The sequence below is a fragment of the Perca fluviatilis genome, chromosome 6, assembly GCF_010015445.1.
Source record: "Perca fluviatilis chromosome 6, GENO_Pfluv_1.0, whole genome shotgun sequence".
In the NCBI taxonomy this organism is placed as follows: Eukaryota; Metazoa; Chordata; class Actinopteri; order Perciformes; family Percidae; genus Perca; species Perca fluviatilis.
In genome coordinates, this window is record NC_053117.1 from 22,694,508 (window position 1) to 22,720,144 (window position 25,637).

General features: G+C 39.7%; 1 protein-coding gene across 5 annotated transcripts in view; it reads left to right on the forward strand.

The window, feature by feature from the left end:
* The window catches only part of grid2 (glutamate receptor, ionotropic, delta 2), a 631,716-nt gene that overhangs the window by 571,473 nt on the left and 34,606 nt on the right, over nucleotides 1-25,637 (forward strand). For all 5 annotated transcript variants that reach the window (XM_039803350.1, XM_039803353.1, XM_039803352.1 and 2 more), the window contains one exon: nucleotides 22,718-22,884. In XM_039803350.1, coding sequence (XP_039659284.1) covers nucleotides 22,718-22,884 — 167 coding nt within the window. The remainder of the gene's footprint in view (nucleotides 1-22,717; nucleotides 22,885-25,637) is intronic.

Below are 25,637 nucleotides of genomic sequence, written 5' to 3' on the forward strand. Positions count from 1 at the left end.
AATCAAAGGGCCAATTGCCCCTGCTGAAAGAATGAGAAAACAAATCAACATTTTAAGCACATTTTTCAACTGCTTGGCCTACGTCATGTCTAGCCAGCTCTCCGACCTAAAACTAACCATTAGATAACATCCTCATTTCCAAGATAAAAAGAGGATAAAAAAAGAAATGTGGAGGATGAATCACTATAACTCCCCTGCGTTTTGTTGTGAGAAAGAAGTTCAATTACAGGATTGCAGATAAATTACAGGGACAGAGTAGAATGTGGAAGGTTTAAAAAAGAAAAAAACAAAGCATGATATAAATGGTTTTGGTGGCGGGATATCTGGTTACAATTGACCCATCTTTCTTATCCTCACTTCACCCTCAACCCATTCCATTTCTCATTCTTTTCTCCCTCCCTCCGTCCTTCCTCCTTCACATCCTTTACTTTTTCCTGTCTTTACTACTCTCATTCTCAATGGAAAACTCCTTTTCTGTCTTTCCTCAGTTTTCTCTCTCTCTCATATCTCCTGCCCTCTTTCTCTCACCATTTTCCCTCTTCTCTACCCCCAATCTTTCTGTTCCTTCCTTCCTGTTGCATGTAAAATGTTTTTTGTGTCTTTTTTCATTCTTTCACTCTCCTCTATTTTCTTTCTCCCTCTTTGTCATCTTCCCATTTTATACTCCTTCCTTTACTTCATTCTCTTCCTTGCCCCTTTGCTCTTGGGCTTCTGGCCAGTATCAAGTTGTTTTCACATCCACCCTCCCATTTCTCTCTAACCCTGTCTCCCTCCATCTCTCTCTTTCCACAGTCCTCTCATTTTCACGCAGCTTGCTAGGCAGCCATGCTCTGCGTCTTTATCTCTGTCTGTGGGAGAGGAGGCGGCCTAGTGCCAGCAACTAATGGACTTTTGGAAAACACAGACAGCCATGCATCACAGTCCGGAGAACTAGGAAGAGAGGGAGGAAGGATTTGGAGTAAAGCCGAAGGGAGAGTGGTTTCGGAGAGGAAGACACACAAGGGAAAGAGTAGTAGGAAAGGAAAAGTTAACCCAGAGGTTCCCTAAAGCATTACAAGAAAAAGAAAGAGTGGGAGAAAAAAAAGTCATGACAACTGTAATCAATAATGAGGTCTGTAACCCATTCTCACTTGTTTAAAGATGTAAAACTTCCCATAATTTACTCATGCAACCTCATCAGCCAGCCTCAGCATAGTCATGGAAACAAGATGAAGCTCATAATCATTGTAATATTGAGTGTTGCTGCATGTGGTTGAAAAGCAAAGAGGAGAGTGGAAGCAAGAAGCATCTCCAAGGATTGACCAAGGCAGAAGTTAGTGAATGAAAAGGAATATTCTCACATTTTAAAGATATAAGATTTTATTTCAAATTAAACACATTCAATGGAATGTGGGGAGAAAAGCCTGATTTGTATATGTCCTGTGTGCAGAGGCAGCAGTTAATTTATCCAGTTATTGTATAACTTCTATTAAGGAGGGACTTTGTGGCTTTGTTTGGGCGAAGAGAGAGAGACAAAAAACATTATTCAATTGACAGCATGAATTACTAATCCAAGAGCACAGATTTTTTTTTTTCTCTCCATGACACCTCTTCAGAGTCACTCGAACGACGAACGCTGTGCAACTAGTAACCAGCAACATAGCTCAAGTACGGCGTTCGTTGTTCGACTGATTGTGACTGTTTTCCCAAGATGGCACCTGCCTGTAGTGAACGGTACAGTCTTTATAAACTATCTTTTTAATAAACTGTCTATACACTTAGAAAGTTCTCAATGCTTCAGTTTACATGTAGAGACCCTCATTATGCTACCATAGAAGTGTGGTGCTATTTTGAGCCTTGTTAGTGGTATAGAAATAGCGATTTCTTTTTACTTCCGCATGCCCCGACAACTAGTTTTATAAACTAATTAGCGGTTTGCGCTAAAACTGGTCACATTCGATTACCATGAAAACATATCCCAGAGAACGGTCGACTCGGTACCCATGTGTTATTAACCCCTGGGTTCATTTTGCGCCGGATTTGTTCTTTAACAAGCTACTGGGACCTGAATAAGAAAAGCAATGCTTGGGAAATTAACTACTTCGTGGTGTACCAGTGTGGTGGCCATGGGAGAAAATAACTGTCCAATCAGAACTGAGTGTATAACTGACATGCTGACAAGCAAGCATGCTCTTTAGAGCCTGTATGTGTGAACAAAGGGTTAGAGCTAAAAAATAGTAACTATATATGTTATTGGAATCATCATCATCTCAGTCCTACAGTTTTGTTCTATAACCTCTGTAGCACCAATTCTACCGACCTAAATCTTGAAAGTAGCTCATGAAAAGATGTGAGAGATCCATGGGGGTATTACCAAATTGGTGAATATTAATTGAAACTCACTGAGAAATGAATGATTTGCAGTAAATGTGCCCTGAGAAAAAGAATCTGTCTAGAGAGTCTAAATAGAACACTTTCTTCAGCGGAAGCCCTGCTCACACTGTACTACATCTGCACAACTTTTCTTATATAATTTTGAGGAATACTTTCTCTCCAACGCCACATTGAATCACTGTTTTCCATAAGGACACAAGTACCAAGCAGGGTTTCTTTATTTGAAAGGCACCTCCAGAGTGAGAAAGTGGAGAGAAGATTGTTGTAGCCTAAGGCTTAGCAGGTGAAATAATCTCTGATGTCTGGGTCACATTTATTATTTTATATATTTTATTTTTTGTCACCTTTATTTATTCAGGGGGGAGTTCCATGAGAGTAATGCTCTCTTTTTCATCAAAGCCCTGATCACATTCTCACCTGGAAGCTGTCCAGTACAACCACAGTCTGATCTGCTGGCCACTGAGCCGCACTGGAGCAGTTGGGGGTTAAGGGCCTTGCTCAAGGGCACCTCAGTGGTGGTAATAAGGGTGACACACACACACACACACACACACACACACACACACACACACACACACACACACACACACACACACACAGACAGGGACTTGCCTAGCAGTTACAGCAGAGATCATTTCCACAATGCACACGCTCGCTACTCAGTTCCAATCTCACAACAGATCCCATCAAACTGCAAGGCATGCATCCCCACGTATACCTGCAGCCTGTGAGGGCAGAAACTGTGATGTTAAGATTCAGCAAAGGTCTGACTTGAACTCTGGGGTAGGTGTCAGTGAACTATACTCTAGTTTCTGATATTTTCGGTTAGGTTGACTGAATGAGTAAAGACACACGAAAGGTGCTCACTCTGTTTTGCTGTTTACACATGTTTACATCTGCAAGAGTGACTGGGGTTTGAGGGGGTCAATGTTAACATCACTGTTGGTGAGTAGAGAATGGTCAAGCAGCGTTACAATAGCAGATGCTTTCAAATTTAGACAACTGCATGGGACCTATGGGACTGTATGATCTGGAAGAATCATTTTAACAAACACCAGCTGTTTCTTTATTTTGTGTGAGTGCGGCTGTGGAACCACTCAAATTAACAGAACTGCTGTGAATTATTGGCATGGTATGTCAGTCAGCCTGCTAACCGTTCTCCTCTCTGATGACAGATCCTCTATGTCAGGCTTATTGACATTCATTCACTTCAACCGTGTTTTCAGGTCCTACAGGTGAAGTTTTTCCTGAAATTCATATTATTCTTGGATAAAAACTGTTGAGAAAAAGTCACTCCATTTAATTACCCTCGGGAGTAGATGGAGCTACAGTGACTGATGGTGTGAGAGCACTCATGCACCTAAATCTGTTGCTGGAAAAGCATCTGAGTGTGTCAGTAATCATTTTCTTTCCTTGCCTTCATAACCATTTCTTTCCCAGGGTTCCAATTAAAACCCCTCCGCATCCGACTGTATTGCTTCCATATTAACATATGCAAGGCATTTTTCTTTTATAAACAGGCAATATGATAACTTAAAGCTTCAATAGAAATTCAGTCTCAAAAGATGCCTATTGGTGCACTCACAGAATCCGCCTGTAGCATGTGCCAGTATTTTCCCGAACAATTGTTCCTTGGTGGTTTGCAGGGCCTTGACACTGTACTTAGACCATTTGGCACCGAAATGAATCGCTGAAACCACTGCTAATGAACTTAATTTAGGAGGGATGGCAGGCTCTTAGTATTGGGTCAAACACTGCAGCCTGCATTTATCAGGCCTTTATATTCTCAAAACTGCTTTGGAAGCTAAAATATTAAATTGCCAGAAGACATTCAGGATCCTGTCTTGAATCTGAGCCTGCAGAGCGTTAACCACGGTACGTTAGCTTTTTTGGACTGTGATCTCTGAGGTGCTCTGTAGTGGTTTGCTGCTCTTTTGCAGCTGCTCTATGCTGATCGTTCTCACAAGCAATTGTGAAATGTAACACTCGTGAGTGAAGTGGCTACCATTGTAGATGACTTGTGTTCCGCAAGGAAAGAACGGGTTCAAGTCAAGTGCAGTGACTGATAAGATGTGATGGATGTGGGCAGTTGAGAGAGCCACAAAGCAAAAGTTTTAATCAACTTGTTTTCTTTTTGCCACTTACCAATTGTCATGAAATCTGGAGAGTGACCAGAGTGCCGAAATGTGCGAGCTGCCCAATAAGGTTCCTCCACAGGGTGTCTAGTCTCATTGGCCTTGACAGGCTGAGGAGCTCAGTAATCTCGGACAATGTTGAAGTCAGTCGCTGCTCCTCCACATTGGGAAGGGCAAGGTGGCAGACACGGTTCACGAATTAGTGTATCCACTGAGCTTGACTGAATGGATGGAGACAAGGGACAGACCAATTGAGGTAGGACCTGTTCATTGAGAGGTGGATGGAAGACAAACTGTCTGGGACTGTCCTCTGTCTGGGTGACTTAAAGGATCATGCCATGGCTGTACATTTTTGTAACTCAATCACTAGTTAATTATATTACACTCATCTTAAATGTCATTGTTAATTGCATACAAAATGTATTATTTTAATAACAATTTGTATTTTTCTTATTTATTCTAATTATTTCATTTGTATTGTTGAAAAGAGAAAACATGTATATTTTGAAAAGATATATTTATTTATTTTGGTAATATTAAGTTACTTTAAAAAAGTATTGGGCATTTTTTGTTTGTGTTTTTTTATGCTCATAACTTTGTAAGCTCAAGTTGAGAAATGCACATTTCAAAATGTTAGTATTGTGTGCGTTTTCCTTGATAATCAAGCAAGTAGAGTCATGATATCATTATATTGCAACTTCAAAATTGAAAATCGCTACACAACTTTTTCTCCAAATTGTGCAGCCTTAGTACCTCGGTTACTCTTTTCCACAAATATAATAATATATATACAATATAGAGAGAAAGCTCAAAAAGCACACTTATATAGTCACAAATGAACTGGCCCCACAGTGAGAGGGGTGATGGAAAGCTCTCCACACCACTTTCATTTCTGTATTTTTTTTTTACCTGAAAGGAGTCATGTGTGCAGGTTACATGCAAATAGCAATCACTACGGGAGGACCGAGTGTGAGGCCTTGTGTTTTATGTTTTGAAGGTTTACTTCATACAGTAAAAATGCAGAATTTCCTTAGGAGAATGAGCGTATTGATATGCTTATGATTCTGAGATGAAGCCTTATAGAGACATGCACATTCACCATCCTAGTCTCTATCTCGTCTGCAAGTCTTAGTCTCAGTACTTCTTTTTCACATTTACCTTGCTCTCCCATCTGTCTCGTTCTGTCGCCATCTGCGTTTGTCATGGACAGATTTCCCGTTCTTTCTTCTGTCTTTCAATCTGTTTTCCTGTACATCATTATGCATTTAGTTTCTCATAATTCTGCTTTGAAAAACAAAAAAAGTGATGATGCTGATTCGTTTTTTGTTTTTCAAAGCAGAATTATGAGAAACAATACAACAAATAGAAAAGACAAAGTTGGTTGAGGACAAATAGGTGATTGGTCCGTGTACTTTTTCGTTCATTCGATTTTCATTTCATAAACAGACTTAAAAAACAAAAAACGAATGGTTATTTGATTTTCGTTTTAAAATACAACAATTGAAATTGAAATACAAGGCTTTTTTTTCCTTTTCATGGTCAAAAGGGGATGGGAGAAATTAAAAATATGCTGTGATTTTCATTTTCTATTTCATATAACAAAAATAAAATCACTCGGAAATAGAAATGAAAAAAGGTTTGTTTTTCATATTCAGAGACCGGATGTTGTCATTTCCAAGGCAACAGCGCCAGCATAGCCTACCAGTGTTGCTTTTAGCCCAGGCTAAAATTACTTTGGAAACCTGTGCTCTTGATAATGCTTGGGGGAATTTTATTTCATAATGCCACATGTATTTATTCCCCTCTCTCCCTGCCTCCCTCTGACTCTCTGTCTCTACCCCGCGCACAAACTCGCCCAATCGAACCAGCTGAGGAAACAGACTTTTCGTTTCACGGCTGCAACGTTACGCTACGCCACCGTTAACAATCCCAGCAAACTTTCTGTTGCTGATCTGGCAGAGTCACCGGCGGTTCGGGATCAGATCATGGGGATCTGACCTCCGGTGCTGGGTCTATTCTAATATTAGCTGCTGTTGCAGCTAGCTAGCAGCTAGCCACCAGCCCTGTGACCTCGGTCCCCACGGTTCGCTCCCCGGTGTTGACTGACTCTGGTCCGTCTGTAGAGCTGGCGTTACCCGCTCTACCTGAGCTGGGAATCTGCCGCGCTCGTGATTTATTCATATTTTATTTTATTTGCAGATAGTGATATGCTATGATGCACTGATGTCAGGCAGGCTTGCTGCTGCTTTTAGTCTGAGTCTGTGAGATAACCAAACTTCCTTTAAATATAACGTGCATATAAATAGATGGAATAAATAAAAGTCCCTCGAAATACATAGTAAAACATACATGTATTTAGGCTATTGAACTATTATGACTAAAGCCTGTATTTCATGATCTATTTCATAGCCATATGTATATTTATGTAAAGGGGGGCAAAAAACGGAAGTTATAGGCTACAGATTCCCTCAGCTGCAGCCGGGACATTCTAAAACGCTTAACGTGAAAAAGCTTAACTTTAATGTACCTAAACAATGATCAATCAAATATCAGTCAGTTATCAGTCAGATAACGTCCATAACGACTTTGGGTTAGATTTTTTGATCACTGTTTATAAACAGTGATCAAAAAATCGCTTAACGTGAAAAAGCTTAATGGTTAACCACGTTAAACTTTTTCCTTACAATTTCCCTTAATGAAGCAGAAACCCTTAATTAAGCTAACGTCCATAATAATTGTACTTTGGGTTAGATTTTTGACAGTTTTCAGTGGTTATGAGGAGCAATATGAGAGAGAAATTTGGTAATCCTTGATCATTGCTCATTGATCATAGAGCGGGTAACGCCAGCTCTGCAGAGTCAGTCCCGGGGAGCGAACCGCGAGGACCGAGGTCACAGGGCTGGTGACTATCTGCTAGCTAGCTGCAGCAGCAGCTAATATTAGAATATTAGACCCAGCACCGGAGGTCTGATCCCTACGATCTGATCCCGAACCCCCGGTGACTCTCTGCCAGATCAGCAAGCTTAACGGCAGCAACAGAACGTTTGCTGGGATTGTTAACGGTGGCGTAACGGTAACGCGTACAGCCGTGGAACCGAAGTCTATTTGTCCGCTGGTTCGACTCTCTTCGGGCGAAGTTGTCTGCGGTGGGTAGAGACAGGGAGGCAGGGAGAGAGGGTAATAAATACATGTGACATTATGAAATAAAATTCCCCCCAAGGATTATCAAGAGTATAGCTAGCTAGGTTTCCAAAGTAATTTTGGCCTGGGCTGAACACTGGTAGGCTAGGCTGGCGCTGTTGCCTTGGAAATAACAACATCCGGTCTCTGAATATAAAAAAACAAGCCTTTTTTCGTTTCTGTTTTCGAGTGATTTTATTTTTGTTATATAAAATAGAAAATGAAAATCACAGCATATTTTAAATTTCTCCCATCCCATTTCGACCATGAAAAAGAAAAAACGCATTGTATTTCAATTTCAAATGTCATATTTTAAAACGAAAATCAAATAACCATTTGTTTTTTGTTTTTTAATACCTGTTTATGAAATGAAAATCAAATGAACGAAAAAGTACACGGACCGTGATTGACCACCTGCTTCTTTTTTCTTTCTGTTGCTTTCTTGGTTTGTTTGTTTGACTCTCTCCATTATATCTTACTTCTTCGCTAATTCAAGAAAAACAAACTTTGTCTTTGTGTGTCCGATTTTAATCCACCTTTAAATACATTTTTAATTATCTCTGAATTATAGTAATGGAGTTATATAAAGCCTCCACTTGTCCCCCATGTGCCAAAAGTATGCCGTTAAATGATGCATTATGTTAAGACATGTCTTCTGGAAACAGCCAAGAAACCATTTTAAAATGTTGGCGTGTTAACTGTATATTAAACATTACCTGTGTAACGTTGTTCTTAACCGTGCAGCCCACTTTGATGTGGGATTGAATCAGTCCCATTATCCTGTTATCCAGTGTCACATTCATCCAGCCCTCTTGGAAAGCATCACCGTGCAACATCCACATGAAGCTTTTCTGCTCCACTTGTCCTCCTCTGAACAACAAATGCTGGTTACACATCACATAGCTGAATGACTTTGATCCATCTGTGATTTACACTCGGTCCTCCCGTAGTTATTGCTTGTACTTGTTTTTTGGTTTTTTTACCCTTTCAACAAAAGCAGCATAATCAGAATCAGAATCAGATTTATTGGCCAGGTTTGCATAGACAAACAAGGAATTTGACTCCGGCTAATCTTTGCTGTCAAGTTACTATAAAGAATAAAAAACAGAAATGACAGTAAGAAATATAAAAAAAAAAAATACTGTTAAGTATGCAGTATAACAAAACAATAAAATTTACAAATTTACAAAAAATATACAGTAGCAACTGAAGAGAGGGAAGGAATGGTGCAATATCAGTATAGTCCGAGATTTAAGATTTAAGTATAAATATAGTGCAAGGCAGTTCGGTGCAATTGTCATATATTGATAACAATATTGTAATTGTAAGATTGAAATATGCATGAGGTAGATGAGCAGAACAGTGATGATTGACTTTGTTCAGTGTAGCGGTGGGGGGCGGGGGGGGGGGCTATTTCTGATTGTACATTAGAAAATGTGATTGGAGATTAATTTAACTGGCTTCTTTTAATTCTTATACTGTGTCTCAACTTCTGTGTTCCCACCTGGCAGGAGAAGGTGTCTCCATATGCATCCTGAGTGACCTCTTGTGATTGGATCTCACTTCCCCACTCCATATGCAAATAAACATGTACATCATTTCCGTTTGCACATACGCTGGTTGTGTGTGAATGTATGTGTGCACGTTTGTGTGTATTAGGGGTGTGCAAAAAAATCGATTCACATTCGAATCGCGATTCAAGCTCTACCGATTTTTTTAATTGTATGTCTACTGCAATCACATGGGAAAAGTAACTACATTTACATACTGTGAATCATTTTTTATTTTATTTATTTTTTAAGATTATTTGGGGCTTTTTTGATAGGACAGTTAGGTGAGAAAGGGGAGAGAGAGGGGGAAGACATGCAGGAAATCGTCTCAGGTTGGACTCTAACCCTGGACCTCTGCGTCGAGGCATAAGCCTTATTTTTTTAATAATCGAGAATTGTTTTTGAATCAAAAATCGATTTTGAATCGAATCTTGAGCCTGAAAATCGATATTGAATCGTGACATTTTCTGAATTGTGCACCCTTAGTGTTTATAAATGTCAGTTGTTACTCTCACCTAAATCATACATTAGAAACGTGCGATGACTAATGAAAAAGCCCTGCCCACAGTCTGTCTGTGTGCCGACATAAGGATGTTTACTGGCGGGATTAGTGCAGGCGAGAAAGACGTTTTTAAAAGTCTGTTTGTCAGCTCTCAGTACATTTGTTGGTTCTAACTGAATCTCTGTGGTTTTAAGTTTAGTTTCTGTATTATATGTTTTATTTTACGTTTCATGTTTGCTTATAGGAGTTGGGTTACATTACTGTTGATGAAGACCATTTCCTGATTTGACGCTTCATAATAAAAGCATTTAAATAACAAAATAATGGGGGGCTTTCATTGTGAAGAATTTATAGGAAATTAAACTGCTCCACAGCCTCTGCTTTGACCACTCAGTTCGCCGGCTTACTCAGCGCTGTGGAGATAGGTCTGGCAATCCGAGACTGATAAATAACAAAAGGAGACGAGATAAGAGAGCAGGAATGTGTGTACTAATAGGAGGATGGATACCCGAACCGAACCCGACAGTACCCGACGGGCCGGGCCAGGTTCGGACAGATATTTAGAAACGATGTTCGGGTTCAGGTCGGGCTCGGTCACATCAGCGCGATAAGGCATTGGACATTTTAAAACAGCTTATGTAACAGGTACTGCGCGCCTGTGTTAACGTGCGCTTGTTGTCGATCTGTTGACATATCCGAATACCTTCCTACAGTTGCTTAATAAAAGCGGGCTTTCCACACAAACAAATGTACATGTGTCATTAGTGTGAGAAAAAATGTTTAACTGTGTCGGGCTCGGACATAAATATTTTAATGCCTGTCAGGCTTGGGTCGGGTTCGGTTACTGCTCTGTCGGACGCAGGCCAGGCTCGGACAGAAAAATGCGGCCCGATCCGCACTCTAGTACTAATATCCTACATATTGGTGAATTCAGGGACGTTTTATGAATGCACAAATCACGTACAGCCATTATGCACTGCCTGAAAATGACTCTCCTACTTTTTAATGGTAACTTGCATTTTGGGCAGGGCATTTCCCTAGTGGTAGCCTACTTATTGAAAAAAACACATTCATAAATTACTTTTGTATAGTTAAATTTTCACATTTGCCATGTTTGAAAATACGTTGGTGGTCCTGTAGCTTTCACTCCATATTAAAGATGGCGACCATTGACAGCGAGTAGTGTCCAGCGTTCCACACTCACCTTTTTGAACGTTATGATTGCAGCATTTGGGTACTCATATTGCACTGCATTTTGCAATTAAATCTGTAATCTTCTGGGGTTGCATTCATAAAATATGTTAAAGTAGAGGCCTTGGTCTGAGCACAGAGGCATATCGACACATTGAGTAACCATCTGGCAGCTACTTTTAAAATATGTTCAATTTACTTTGTTGCTAAGTTATACATACATATATATTTCAGTCCATTTTTATTTCAATACATCCTAGATGTGCTATGATTAAAAGTAGTACTTCAGGTCATGTAAAGCAGAATACACTAAACATAATTAATGTAAATATTGAGCCTGTTCTTATGATCCATTTGTTCAAAAAGCTACGAAAAGTTAAGCACTCCACGTTTTTTTTGCTGTATGTACCACATTGACAGCCGATGTATAGGAACGCAGCTGGTCGGGGAGGATGGGTGGGTGTTAAAACACAGGACTTTCAAGCCAGGGGGCGGAGTTCGCTTCCTGGGGGAAAATGCGTGTTCCTTGGGAATGTTTTCAACCAAACCACAATCTTTTTCATAATCTTAACTAGTCGTGTTGGTGCCTAATCTTAAATTTCATTGCGGCAAAATGTTCATATTTTGTGGACTAAATTTAACTGTAATCTCCACCGAAACGAGGGGCAGCTCGCGGTGCTCTGTATCCGGCTCAAAGTCACCCATTTTCAGCTAAACACATCTATTAACTGCCGCTGATATGTCCGAGCTGTGACGAAGGGCCGTAGCCCGCGTCGCGAAGCTCTGTACCAGCTTAAACAACGAGCAACTGCCGCTGGGCCTCATGTAGCTCGTAGCCAGCAAGAGTCAAGTGACCATCCGGTGTCACGTCATCAGCAGGTGGTCTCCTGATTTCATAGGATATCATACATTTTGGTGTGCATACATTTTCGTACGATATCATACGTGCCAGTTCATGAGAATGCGTTGAATTATTAGCTTGATAAGTTTTGTGTTGTCTAGATTGTGGACTGTGTAGGTCCCTCAGTTGCTGCTGTTTCGCTGGGCAACGGGGCTCAAGCGGGGCAGATAAGCAGGAACTGGATGAACGCTCCTTTGGTGTCATGTACACATAACCATCATCTGTGTGTGCAAGAGAACTGAACAAGAAAACAAGTACACAAGACCACATAAAAAAAAGGACCGATTCATACTTTTCTGAGGCAAGCAAATGTAACACAAGACTTCATTATGAAAATACAGTTGAACAAAGGGAAGATGAAAAGGAAACGGAGAGAAATAATAATTTTTCTGCCAGATCCTATTAAGGGTGGCATCTTAGTTTTGGCTCACTGATCCGTCTCGGATGATCCATCTCTCCAACATCTGTCTCCAATTACTCATCTCTTCCACTATCACATCTCTCATCAGCTTAACGGGGTCTGAGCAAAGATTTGCATACAGCGTGGCAATAGGCGATTAATTTCTTCATTTTTTTTTTTTTTGCTCCTTCTTCCTGAAGAAACAAAGACTACTAATGACAGCTGAGGGTAATTAAACAACAGAGAAAACAAAGAGGAGAGAAGGAGTGAAGAAGTTGTCATATTGCGTCTCAGGGGATTGAGGCGACTGTTGCCACTAGAGCAAGCAGTTGGACAGATTGCCTCATGAGGGATTGATGCCACCTGCGTGCCAGGCTCTCATCTTTTGAGATTTGGCCATGAGCGTTGTTATGTGTTTTGCTCCTCAGAAGAGGGAAATGATTGATCATTAAATGAAAGAATGACAAGTAAAGCAACTTGACTTGGTATGTGAGAAGATAGTAGGCTACTATATCTTTGTGCTAAACTACAAACGACAAAATAAAGCTGTATATAGGAATAGAGGTATAGAGGAAGTATGATATATATATATATATATATATTAGTGCTGTCAAACGATTAAAATATTTAATCGCGATTAATCGCATTAATGTCATAGTTAACTCACGATTAATCGCAATTAATCTCACATTTTTATCTATTCTAAATGTCCCTTGATTTCTTTTTGTCCCATTATATTTTTTCATTTTAATGCTCTTATCTTATGGAAAAGTGGATCGGCTCACTAGGAGCACAGTGGCCCCCAACTGAAAATTTTAGGGGCACAACCAGAAAATGTAGGGGCACACACCGTAAATCAACATGCTAACCAAATATTCACATTTATACTAATTTCCACTGTATTACTAATAAATACTTTTATAATAGATGCAGAAATTACAATGTGCTCTTTCAAATTCAGTGTCACTTTTGAAGATGCAACATATAAGGTAAACTGACCACCACATCGCTGTCATGACAGCAAAAAAATTAAAATATATACGTATATATATATATATATATATATTTTGTTTATTATTGTATTTGTATAATTTTTTTAGCCCGTTTTATTTTCATTAATGTTTCATGTAAAGCACTTTGAATTGCCTTGTTTCTGAAAGATGCTGTAGAAGTAAAGTTGCCTTGCCTTACAGCCTCAGCCTGTCAGTCAGTCCCCAGGGTCAGAAACCACTGTGCCTGCTCGTCTCTGAGGAAGTGTAACATCAACAGCACCGTGACCGCTTTCGGCTGGCCATTAATATCATATCGCAGCAAACGCTGTCTGCGTGAAGTTATGAAAAACTGTAACCACACTTGAAACCACTTTATCTGCATCGCCATGACTTCAACAAAGCTGCAGACCATTTGGTCGCAGTCTGGAGCCCTGTGTTACCTACATTTTCCATTGCTGAGGCGAGCGTGGCTGGTCGTCATAGCGACTATGGTTTCCCCGACTCATTTCCTGGTTCTCCTTCTCCATAACCAACGTTAAATCAAGGAGAGGGTTAACTTTCCCTGCTGCAGGTTTCCCACCGTGGTCAGAAAGAACAGGGGAGACACTTTGTTTCTCTCCCTGACTGTAGAGTCACTACTCGCTCCGAAGCTAATCGTGACGAGCCTACTAGCTAGCTACACGGCTTGCAAGCTATAGCCCAAACAAGTGTGTGCGGCTGCAGCGTGTGTCTGTTTTGTTTCCGGTCTGCTATGGCCACGCCAAGACCCGCCCTTCAATCACTACTATTGGCCAGGCGTCCAAGGTAACATAACCCCATTTATTCAGGTCCTATCCCCTGACCAATCGGCTATCCTAACCACCCCCGTAGGGTGGGTATTGCCGTCCTTTGCTTCCTAGCTAGATCCGAAAGAACATTAATCCTTCTTTAACTGTCTATGCGTTAATCGCGCGATAAAAACATTGTTGGCGTTAAAATGGGTTTGCGTTAACGCGTTAACGCTGTTAATAACGCGTTAAACTGATATATATATATATATATATATATATATATATATATATATATATATATATATATATATGATTAAAAAATAATAACATTGCTTATGGGGCTTTTCATTTTACATAAAAAGCATATTCTCTTTTATGCTTTTGCATAAAAGAGAATATGCTTTTTATTTATATAAATATTTAATTTAACACCGCACAGTACTTATTCAAAAAGACAATACGTCACTTTTAAAGCTGGTTCACCTGTTACTCGCGTTATTTCCTTACAAGCAATGTAGAATTCCAAAGGCTATTTGTGCTTTTCATTTCAACAGGGCAAAACAGACGTTAAGTTCGCGTCACCTGTTCAACTGACTTTAGCAGTTCACAGTTGCCGTGTTCATGGACTCACGGCGGTGTGTAGCTGCAGAACGGCTACGTGGCGCTGAATGAATATAGGGGAGACACAATAGATATTTAGCGTAGCTTTTGGCATAAAAAAAAAATAATTTTTCTGGCCTGGCAGGGGTTCCAGTTGGCCGGCGGCCCGCCAGGCCTGTACAGTTATAAGGGAAACACTGCAATATACATTTATAGTGCTTAAATTGCATAAAATAATATCCGTAAAAAAACTAAACCTAGCTTATTTAGTGCATTTAAGTGCCATATTGCATTCTGTTTTTTAAGGAAAACATTTTCTGAAATGCAATGACAACCTCAAACTAAGGCATAGAATTACAGTAATTGCCTTTAAGTTGTGCAGTCTCACTCTTCTGTGCTTTGATCGATTTGCTTGCACCTAATCTTATCTTTATTCAGATACAGTATTGACATATCTGCAGGAAGCCAGCCAGCGCAGACTAGGGGGAATATTTGGCTGGTGAGCAGCCTCTCATTGTAATGCTCTCTGATTTGTCAAAAGAGGCCCAAACAAAGGCAGCAAAAGCATGTGGGATGCAAGTAAAAAAGACAGAGAGGGAACGAGCCAAGAGACAAAGCTAGCTGGACTAAGAATAGACAAAATCATTTGTAGGTCTGTGAGGGCATTGTGTGTGTGTGTGTGTGTGTGTGTGTGTGTGTGTGTGTGTGTGTGTGTGTGTGTGTGTGTGTGTGTGTGTGTGTGTGTGTGTGTGTGTGTGCGTGTGTGTGTGCGTGTGTGTGTGTGTGAGAGAGAGACAGAGTGGGAGAGAGACTATCAATAATGTTGATGAACTGGGAAAAGCTCTTGATCTTTGGTGCATGTGGCCTGAGATGTAAAGATAGTACAAAGTAGATTTGAGCTTGTCTCTGGGCTGTTGCTTTTTTCTCTGTGTCTCTGTCTCACATCAGCCTCTCTCTTATTCCTCAATATCAAACAAATCAAAGTCAAAGAAGAGTGATGCAAAAAAACATGCAGGAGTATACAGTGAGTATAGGCTGTGTGGAGACAGTTTGGCTTGGTACATCATACTCTAAGACTAGCCTGCCTGTCAGTACACATGAGCACCATGTTCATATATGCAGTGTCAAACGCCACAACTATAATCTGAGGAAGAATGCCACATTTGTATTTTGCAAATCAAATTCTTCACATATTGCGATCTCCAGCCCTGATCAAAGCAGATTTATTTCTGTTTAAAGCTGATTATTTCAGCGGGAGATTAAAAAAGTAGCCGATATGGACTGTGTTATCTGCTGTGGGGATAAAGATTTGCTGCCACCACAATTACACGTGGATAACGTAATGCTCAATAACGAAATAATGCATGAATATAAAAAAAATTCCTTTATTGTGGCCATGAGTCTTTATCTGAAGTTTTTACTCTTCTGTAGCATCAGTGTATTCCCGCTGGAGAGAACAAAGCACAGAACCTCCCATGTGTAAATCATTTTACATCCATTGCTTGAAGTCTAAATACTGAACATTTAAGAAACTGACTTTGCACCAGGGACTGATTTGTTATGTGCCACTTTAAAAGTGTTTGTAATCTAAAACGAAATTAAAACATTTTTTTTTTTGAGTTGAAACTTAGAGCGGAGGGAGAATCTACTATTCCTTTTGCATGTTGGGTGCCCTAGAAGGGATCTTTCTGAGAGAGGGGAGGAGGGAGAAAAAGACATTTCAACAGAAAAAGGAGAGTGGACCCTGGAGTAGTTTAGCCGTTTTGAAGTTTCAGCATGGCTAGACTCTGAAGCCAAACTGTTTGAACTGTGGTGAGATAGAAGGACCTCTTGAAACCTGCCTATAGACACTCATTGGGCTGGTTCTGTCGTATAATTGGAAAATAACGTTGAGACAAAGTTTCAAAGCCAGAATTTGTATGAGCTCACTTTGAGGAGCACGGCCATATATATATATATATATATATATATATATACACACACACACACACACACACCGGCTGATCAAGAAGGAAGTGGACTAGCCTCATTTTGAAAATGTTTTTCTTATGGTGAATCCAGACTTCGTGAACAACCTCACCAACCCTATTGATTCAAAGTTACTGCTCATAAAAGTTGTGAAGAATCGCTGAAACTAGTGTAGCCTTGTTTAAATGAGAACCCACCTGAAATGAGGTTATTTTTTTAATGTTTTTTTTTTTTTGACTAAGCTTTCTTTATCGCTCTCAATGTAAAATTAGTTTTACCTATACTGGATGAGGTCACATCACTTTAGTTTTTGAAAAGATTTTTAAAAATGTTCCTTTAAAAGCTTGTGTTGGTCAAATGTTTCTTATGACTTATGCTCACATAAATTTACTTGTTTTTTATTTGTATGTTGTAATTCGACTACTACGGTATACTTAAGTTTAGGAAAACACTGTTGTCATAGTAAGTAGAGTGTGGTTAAGGTTAGGGAAAAATAGTGGACTTAAAAATGTAATTAAACATTCATAGCTGATGGGAAGCATAAGACAGTAATAATATTTGGAGGAGACAGGGTTGCTTTGTATTGAATGTTGTCAAACTTTTCATTTTCAGGGCTTTGATATAACCTGCCAATTAATCCTGTGAAAAAAAAATTGTTGTTTGTGAATATATTAACACTATTTACTTCCTCTTCTTTCTGTTGTATAGTTGCAGTGGTATACTAGTACTAAGTGATTAAATGATAAAGTTGGAGAATAAAGAAGATTTCTTTATTCTTTATAAAGAATAAAGTTGGGAAATTCCCAACGTTATCATTTAATGACTTAGTACCTTTTTTCTCTTTATTTTGGTTATTCTAATACATTTCTACTTTGACTGTGTTAAACTGTAGTTCAAATGATATTGCGCAGCATGTTTACATTTTAATCACAACCCGGTATGTGTTTTACTAGAAGATTTCAAACTACTAATTATAAATATTAGCGGAAAATTATGAATTATTAGTTTTGTTTCAACTATTTCCCGTTTCCTGTCCATTTGCCTGGGGGAAAAAAACAAGCAAATCAGAGCTGCAGCAAAACTAGCTCGGGCTCATAGATCAGTGGGGTTAAGTCTTCATTAAATGACCTCTGCCATCACAAAACCCTTGTAAATTGATAAATAAGAACATAAACAATGAAACAGCAACAGAATTAGGTTCATTTTCTCTCCTCCCATGTACGGAGGGATGGAAATTAAAAAGTGGCGTGAGTGATAGAAAAAAGAGAGAAGGCTCTGAGAAGGCTTTAATGTAGTGATTAGGAATCTTACTGGATTTTCTGAGTCACATTCATGAGAGAGAAAAACAAGGTCCAATGCAATGATTAGGATTCATTGGTGGATGTGGGATTGTGTGGTCTGTAAGGAGGCGTGCTAATGTGCTTTGGTCGGTGTTTAGATGTGATTGTGTGTGTGTATGTGTATCTGTGTGTTGTGTGTGACTATAATTGTTGACAAAGTATCTGTCCGTGTTTCTGAGGAAAATAGCTTCTGATAATTACCTTGGCAAAAATATAGTCACAATTCTGGACACGAAACAGAAGTAAAATTGTGTGTGTGTGTGTGTGTGTGTGTGTGTGTGAAGGCATGCAACATGGGGGGAACACATTTTCTGTATCTATTTCTTACTATTTCTTTCCAACAGTGGCCGTAATGCTCCCTTACATTCTCAACTTAACACGTTAAAGTTTCTTTAAATATTTATCAGTTACCTTTCGAAATCCACATTAACGCTTCACATCAGCATACATGTGTCTTATATGACTTTTAAAACTTTTACTGTTACTCCTGTTATTTCCTTACAAACAACAAGCAAAAAACAGCATTACCGATCTGTTTTAACTGCATATTCTCTGGTCTAGCCGTCTATGGGTCTAGCTCAGCTAAAAACGCGGTGGAGATGAGGTCTGGCAATGGGAAACGACCAGTAGTTTAAGTTGAAACATGGAGACTCAATGACGTTGTGTCAATGGGTGTCAAAGGTGCAAGTAAACAATTTAACCTGGATAACACCTTAATTGGAGCCCATTGCCAGGTTACACTATGCATGCAAATGCAGCGAGTGAAGCATATAAAGCTGTCTTGTCTAGATAATACTGGAGAGCTCATCCATCATGTTTGCTGGTGACATTACTCTTCCTATAGCGACAAATAGAAGGTAGAGTTTCTACCCTCTTTCTTTAATATTGTTCTCGTTTCTTTTCATCGTTTTGGATTTAGGCTGCAGACCTCAGGGTTATGAGCTGAATATCAGACACTTGGAATGCCAGTCCATCCAGGATTTCGCAATGTCGCGATTGCAACAATTCACGCAAATTCAACCAATCACCGTGAATTTGGTGCAACTCACAATTTTGACCAATCACTGCAACTTTCCCGCAAATTTGACCAATAACCGGAGTTTCCCGCGACTTCAACCAATCCCAGCAGTCCCACGTTCCAGACTTTGTATCAGTATGTGACTCTGAGAGCCAATGGCCAAGCGGGAGTGAGAATGGACACGTGCATCACCAAATTAATTTCCTTGTTTCTGATATGAAGATTAGACGTGTGTGACTCGAACATCTCACATTTACCAACAAAACGTACAGCGAAAGACCGTCCAAAACATTTCAGACTGTCCTGCCAACCTGGAAACATTTTAACATCAATGTACGCTGTAACAATTTTTAGCTGCTGCTGTTTCAATCCTGTCAGCTCTCTGCAGCGGGAAGGGCTGCTGCTCAGTTCCTCCCGCGACTGACTCACGCACACACACACAAACACACACACAAACGCACACAGTGGATGCAGGAAAAATCGGAGATGAGACATACAGGATGTCCTAAATTGAGGACAACTACGCTTGTTATTGTCAGTGCAATGATAAGTTAAAGTCCGATAAGTACTTTATCAAACCGTATGAATGTGTGTCCCAGGCCAGGATAGGAAATTAACTAACAATGTAAAGATCAAAAAGCCACTGACACATATGTTAAAATTTGATTCATTCAATAAATTATTATTTTTTGTCTTAAATCCACCAGCCATTTTCATATTATACCAACATTTGCAGCATCCTGAGCCTTTTTGGTAAGGTTACTGAGAAAACTCAGCCTAGAGTAATTGTATTCTCCCAAAACAAGTTTCCTTTTTATTTTAAAGAACTATACACACAAAAAACCTTTTTTTGCAACTTTCACTGTCTCTCGCAACTTCATTGCTGTCAAAAATACAAAAGTCGCAAGTTTTTTACAAAAGCTCCCTCAAAATCAGGCATTTTGGGCCGCCAACAATCTCATAAAAAGGCCGCGAAATCCTGGAGGGACTGGAAAGCAGTGGTATTGTTAATAAGTCGGGATAGAAGTACAATGAAAAAGGAGAAAACAACAACAACTAAACAAAGTACGATTACATTTAATATACTGAGACGTGGGCAGATAATTTTAGAATACTAAAGGCTTTCCCATACTGCTCTGGCCATTAACCTTGTTTTTCGCCTCCAAAGTGTTTTGCCGTAAGAAAATTAATGTAAGCTGCTTAGATAATCATGATCAGAGGTAGCACAACAGCAGTGGCAAGCTGACATTCAACATATCACTTTTATGGTACCCTCTGATCATGATGTTGTCTCTAGTAATTCATCAAACTTGAGCCAATATTAAACTAATGCTTTGCATGTAGAGTACTTCTGGTACATCAAATCAAGTGCTCCCTGTTCACAGATACAGTGTCTCTGTTTATTAAACACAGCTGCAGCTGCAGGCAAGAGCATTTCCTTTCACAGGCTCCAACATCATTTTCATTGTAGGGATAATTCCTTTTTATGTGATTGTGTGCAATGTTGGCATTGCTATAATTATTATTTTATTGAGTATATTTCAATTTGATTAAAGCTTCGAGAAGACACACTGTGCTTGAAGTTTTATTGGTATGTTTAGACCGCAAGCAAAAGTGGCCCAAATCAGATTTTTTATTTTGCCCATATGTGACTCAGATCTGGGTTTTTTTTCAATGTGAACAGCAAAAATCACATGGGATTAATCAGCGACACTAACATCACCCTTTATCGGCATTCGTCACAATTGTGTACTGGCGAGAGTCATTCACGTCATGATCCCACCCAGGGGTGTAGCACAAAATTCTGCATCCTGTACATAGACATTATCTATACATTTTGACCCAGAAAAATTTAAAATTGCATGGTAGACAGGAAGACAACACAAAGGTTAAAGCCTGATGTGCTCAACCTTTTCTCCCCCATATTCTCTTTTACCCTTAGTCTTTTTTTTTGTTATTATGTGCAGTACTCATGGCTAATGAATCAGTGTAAACACATTCATTCTACTCTGTCCCTGCTTCTGAAAGGCATCAACACATTTGTCTTTGCTTGTCACTGTGTTCTTTCCCTTAAAGGCTTGATCCACGCGTTGTTGGTGTTTTTCTGATGGTTTTAAAGGGTTTGTTTACATCAGTTGTTTTTGTAAACACAGCAGTAAAACCGGCCTTAATTTTATTATATGTTCACATAAATGCTGATTTTCTATCAAGACAAACTCCCCAATTATGTATGTGAACTAAGCCATTAGACATGGTCATCTTCTCATCATCTTCACTTGAGAATGAGATTAGCACAATTTTTCAATGTGGCTGACAGATCTGCATAATAACTTTTTTCGGCCCTTTTCACCCAAATAACGAGAAGTCCCTAATGTAAAATTGTAATCTGTTGAAACAGATTTTTTTTTTACTAATTTCCTTTCCACAGTCTATGATCTTTCCAATTCAAAAGCAATAATGAATAGCCATAAAATTATTCTTCAAGAAATAAAGTGCTCTTTCCACTCTTTTTAAGGTTCTAAATAGCAAAATGAGCCATTATGATGCCCTGCAGTGAATTATTACACACACACACACACACACACACACACACACTTCAGAGGACTACTGACTGTGAAATTACCCAATCAGAGGGTCTTGTCGTTCTCAGACGTTAGTCATCACACATAGGCCAACTGAGGTGATACTCACACACACACACACACACAGTGTGTGTGTGTGTGTGTGTGAGAGAATTGTCAAAAAAAGGTGTCAGGATGTGAATATCACAGCCAGGTTGTTTATTCTCCACTTTTTCCACAGATTTATTGAATGTTGGTGGAGAAGACATGTTAACAACAGCCACCTTAATTTCTATAAAACAAACTCGAGATTCTCACCTTGAGTCACTTTGACCCTCTATTTCTTTTCAAGCACAAACTGTACGCACACACATTATATGCATCTACAGTTTGCCCACACATACTCAACAAGGACATGCACATAAAAATGTAAAACGTATCCAACACATACCTGCATAGGGTGCAGTAAAGATGAGCCAACACGCCATTAATACTTGTGCATCTGCAGTCTAGAGGGAATGTTAAACAGTAAAGTCACTGTGCTGTAAAGTTTACCATTGTAGAGTAGACGGAAATTGTAATTGTGGTGCATTTTTGGACTTGAAATGATCATAGACTGTGTTTACGAAATATGTGTGTGCGGGGCGGGGGGGGGGGTGGTGATGTACATATGCTTTAATGTATTAAACCATGATTCAGCTCATCCACAAAGACATACAAAGCAGTAGTTATATAGAACGTGTCTTAGTGGATCAAGGATAGGCTAAACTGCAAATAAAAAATATTCTCAACCATAAGTTGGCCCCGGCTCAACGAGCCAGAGAGAGAGAGAGAGCAGCGGTGGTCGAGTGAGCTGTGGGTGAAGGACCGTGATTCAGAGGAATAAAATGTTATTTCCTGAATGTTTTCCGGCGGTTAAGTTCTAAAGCAGAAATAAACACACACTCACACCTCTGCAGGAAGGTGCCGCATTGCATATAAAGCTTGCATGTGACCGCACACATAGCAGCACTCTTCACACAGATTCAAGGAGCAGTGAAAACACTGAAGCTTGTTTAGGGAAATCCTACCTTTAACCAATAATAAAGGAATGACATGAAAAGGAACAGATACATATAAAATTTTGCTGCAAAAAAATCTTTGGCACGATCTCTTAAAGAACTGTATAACCTGAGGTAAAGATGCACCTTTCTGAATATTTTTAACTGTGTATACATGTTTGTTTTTTTCTTTTAGGTGAAGTACGGTCGGTTTGGCTTTGTGTGGGATGCAGCCGTGCTGGAGTACGTTGCTAATAATGACGAGGACTGTTCGTTCTACACCGTCAGCAGCACCGCACCAGACCGTGGATATGGTATCGCCATGCAGCACGGCAGCCCCTACAGGGACATTTTCTCCCAGAGGTAAGAGCCGTAACAGTAAACAACACGCAGCAGCATCCTTGACTGCATTTCATTTGTTATTCAAAGGACATGTTTCACATGCACATTAATCGAGCTGCAATTTTCCCCCCCATATTGTTCAACTCAGTCATATTGTCTTCAGTTTTAAATTGAGAGACACTCCTTCAATTAAAGAAGAGTTGTAAAAAATAAATGCATTCATATTCTTCTACTTCAGGTCATGTAAGATTTTTAGTGCTCCAACTTAATTTCAGCCAAATAAAAGTGTCCACTCCCGTAAAGTTTGACCCTCTGCTTGAAATATATGCTCTGTAGGTCAGACCTTAAGTAAAAAGCAGATTAAATTGTACATCTATCTTCTAGAGGAAAAAGGAGGATGGCATTTTCACAACTTGTGTGCAGCTAGCTTGCTTAACCCTAAGCATGCACCATCGGTTCACATTGAAGTTGAGCCTTAGAAATAAGTCAACAGTAGACAGATGTATTTAAACCGATCCCAGCTGTAACATAATTTATTAATGTATTCATTGATTCACTATTTATTTGGTCCCTTATGGCTATTAGGAGGATGGTAACGTCTGCACACACCACACAAAGGTCATTCATTCATCTCCTCTCAGCTGATGAGCAGCTGTGTGTGCTGTGCTTCTACAATGCTGAGTGTCCTTGTTTGTTTGCTTGCATTAATTTGTAATGCAATGCTGCGATATAAACAAATCACCAGATTGCAGGTTCAGTCATATGAGGTGAAGTGTGTCAGTGAAGGCCACATAAGGATTGCTTGCATCCCAACAGAGAATCATGTTGGCTTTATTCGTGATCAAGCATGTGATCATTTCAGGAGGAGGGAAAAACCAAAATGTTGCCTTCATTAAGCTGTCATAATTTATATTATGTAAAATAGTTTGTCAGTGGGTTTTTTGTATGTATATGGGTGGTAAAAGATGGAAAGACATTGAATGTGCATGGGCCAAAATGTGTGAGCTTTACAGACTGTGTGAGTGACTAGGCCTGTCTGTTTATAGCTCCATATCCGGTGGAGCGTTGCGCTTCAGAATATTGCCTATCATGGCTGTTATTAAAATAAACAAGCAATTAATTGACACAGGGGCAATGTCACACTCTCGGGAAGACAGTTTCCAACAGTTTACTCACACTGGTCCCCGTAGTTGAAACAAAAACAGACACAGAAATATCCAGGAGAGGAAATAATCACAGAGGTATAATTGTTTTACTTTGCTGTGATTTTTTTCAACTGTTTTTCATCCTGACATTCTGTATTATGCAGATTAATTAAATACAAAGAGGAGGTTTAACAGGAATTGCATTAGCCGACACCACAGAGAGAAATGTTTCACTTAGCTTGATTATATTTGGTGGCCTGGTCATGACAAGTCTGGAGCCTGGATGATTACAACTGGATTTGTTTTGACTGGTGCACTTCCGTATGTTCAAAGTAAAACAACAGTTTACTGGGTTAGATGGTATTTTTCCTTGCAAAGAAACCACCCACCACTGCATTTGAGTAAAACACAATCAACTTCAATACAAGCAAATCAATTCGATAACATCTACATTTACACTGGTTTCTGCAAAGGTCTGCCTGATCATCACAGTTATTGTTAACCACCAACACTCCAAGAGTCTTGCTTATACAGACCTGTGGAAGAGAGGATTTATTTTACTTTGATAGCAGTACATTTCGGGTTGTTACATTTCCGAGCAGTCAATTGCAATTTCTATTTGCAGTAAAAAGCCCAGAACTCTATGACGGCACCTTTCCAAAATACTGAGGGGAAATGTTGTGGAACTAGTGTAAGCCTGAGTGTTATTAAGTCAACCAAATGACACAGGCTGCAGTATCTACAGGAATGACCTGGGCTGGATTTTGTTCTCATCAGTAGATTGCTGTATGGATGTCATCCACTAAAAGGAAAAAATTCTAAAGCAGTGACATATAGTGCAGTATGGTCGGGGCAAAAGCTGGCCAAAAACCACAAGGATGGATAGATAGATAGATAGATAGATAGATAGAGTGGTCTGCAAGAGTGGTCTTAAATAGCCATAAATATATAGATACAAGTAAAAATAGGGGGGAACTATCACTTCTTTTTTATCCTGTGTTGATTCAGCAGAGATATTGACAGAAGAACAAATGAGTTTTTATATTTGTTCTTTCTGCAGTCTGGGACCCTATAGCGCCTCCCGGAGGGCAGGAGTTGGTACTCTCCATGCAACACATGGGAAGAGTCCTGGGAGATTTTGTCAGCCAGTCTGACAGTGTGCAATAAGTGGCTTTCAGTGAACGCGTTCTCCACTGAACGTCCCACCAATTTGGAACAAATCCTCAGGCGCCGTAGAATCCTGGCCTTCAGATGAACTGAGAGGCCCCCAAACCACACTGCGCCTCCATACTGCAGGATGCTTTGAATTGTTGACATAAAGAAAAGAATTTCGCTGCTTGCTCTGAATGAGCTAAGACTCCTTAAAAAGTAGATTATCTTCTGTTCTTTGCTGCAGATATAGTCTACATGATAGGTCCAGGAAAGGTCACTGTCCACGTGCACGCCGAGGTATTTGAAGGATGAATTTTGTTTTATGGTTTGATTGTGAATGGTTGTTGGTGTAATGTGGCAGTCATGAGAGGTGCCGAAGATAATCTCCTCAATTTTCTGTGTATTGAGGATGAGGGCATTTAAATCACACCAGATTATTCACCGTTTCCACATAGAGGTCAGCCCCCTCCCCCCTCC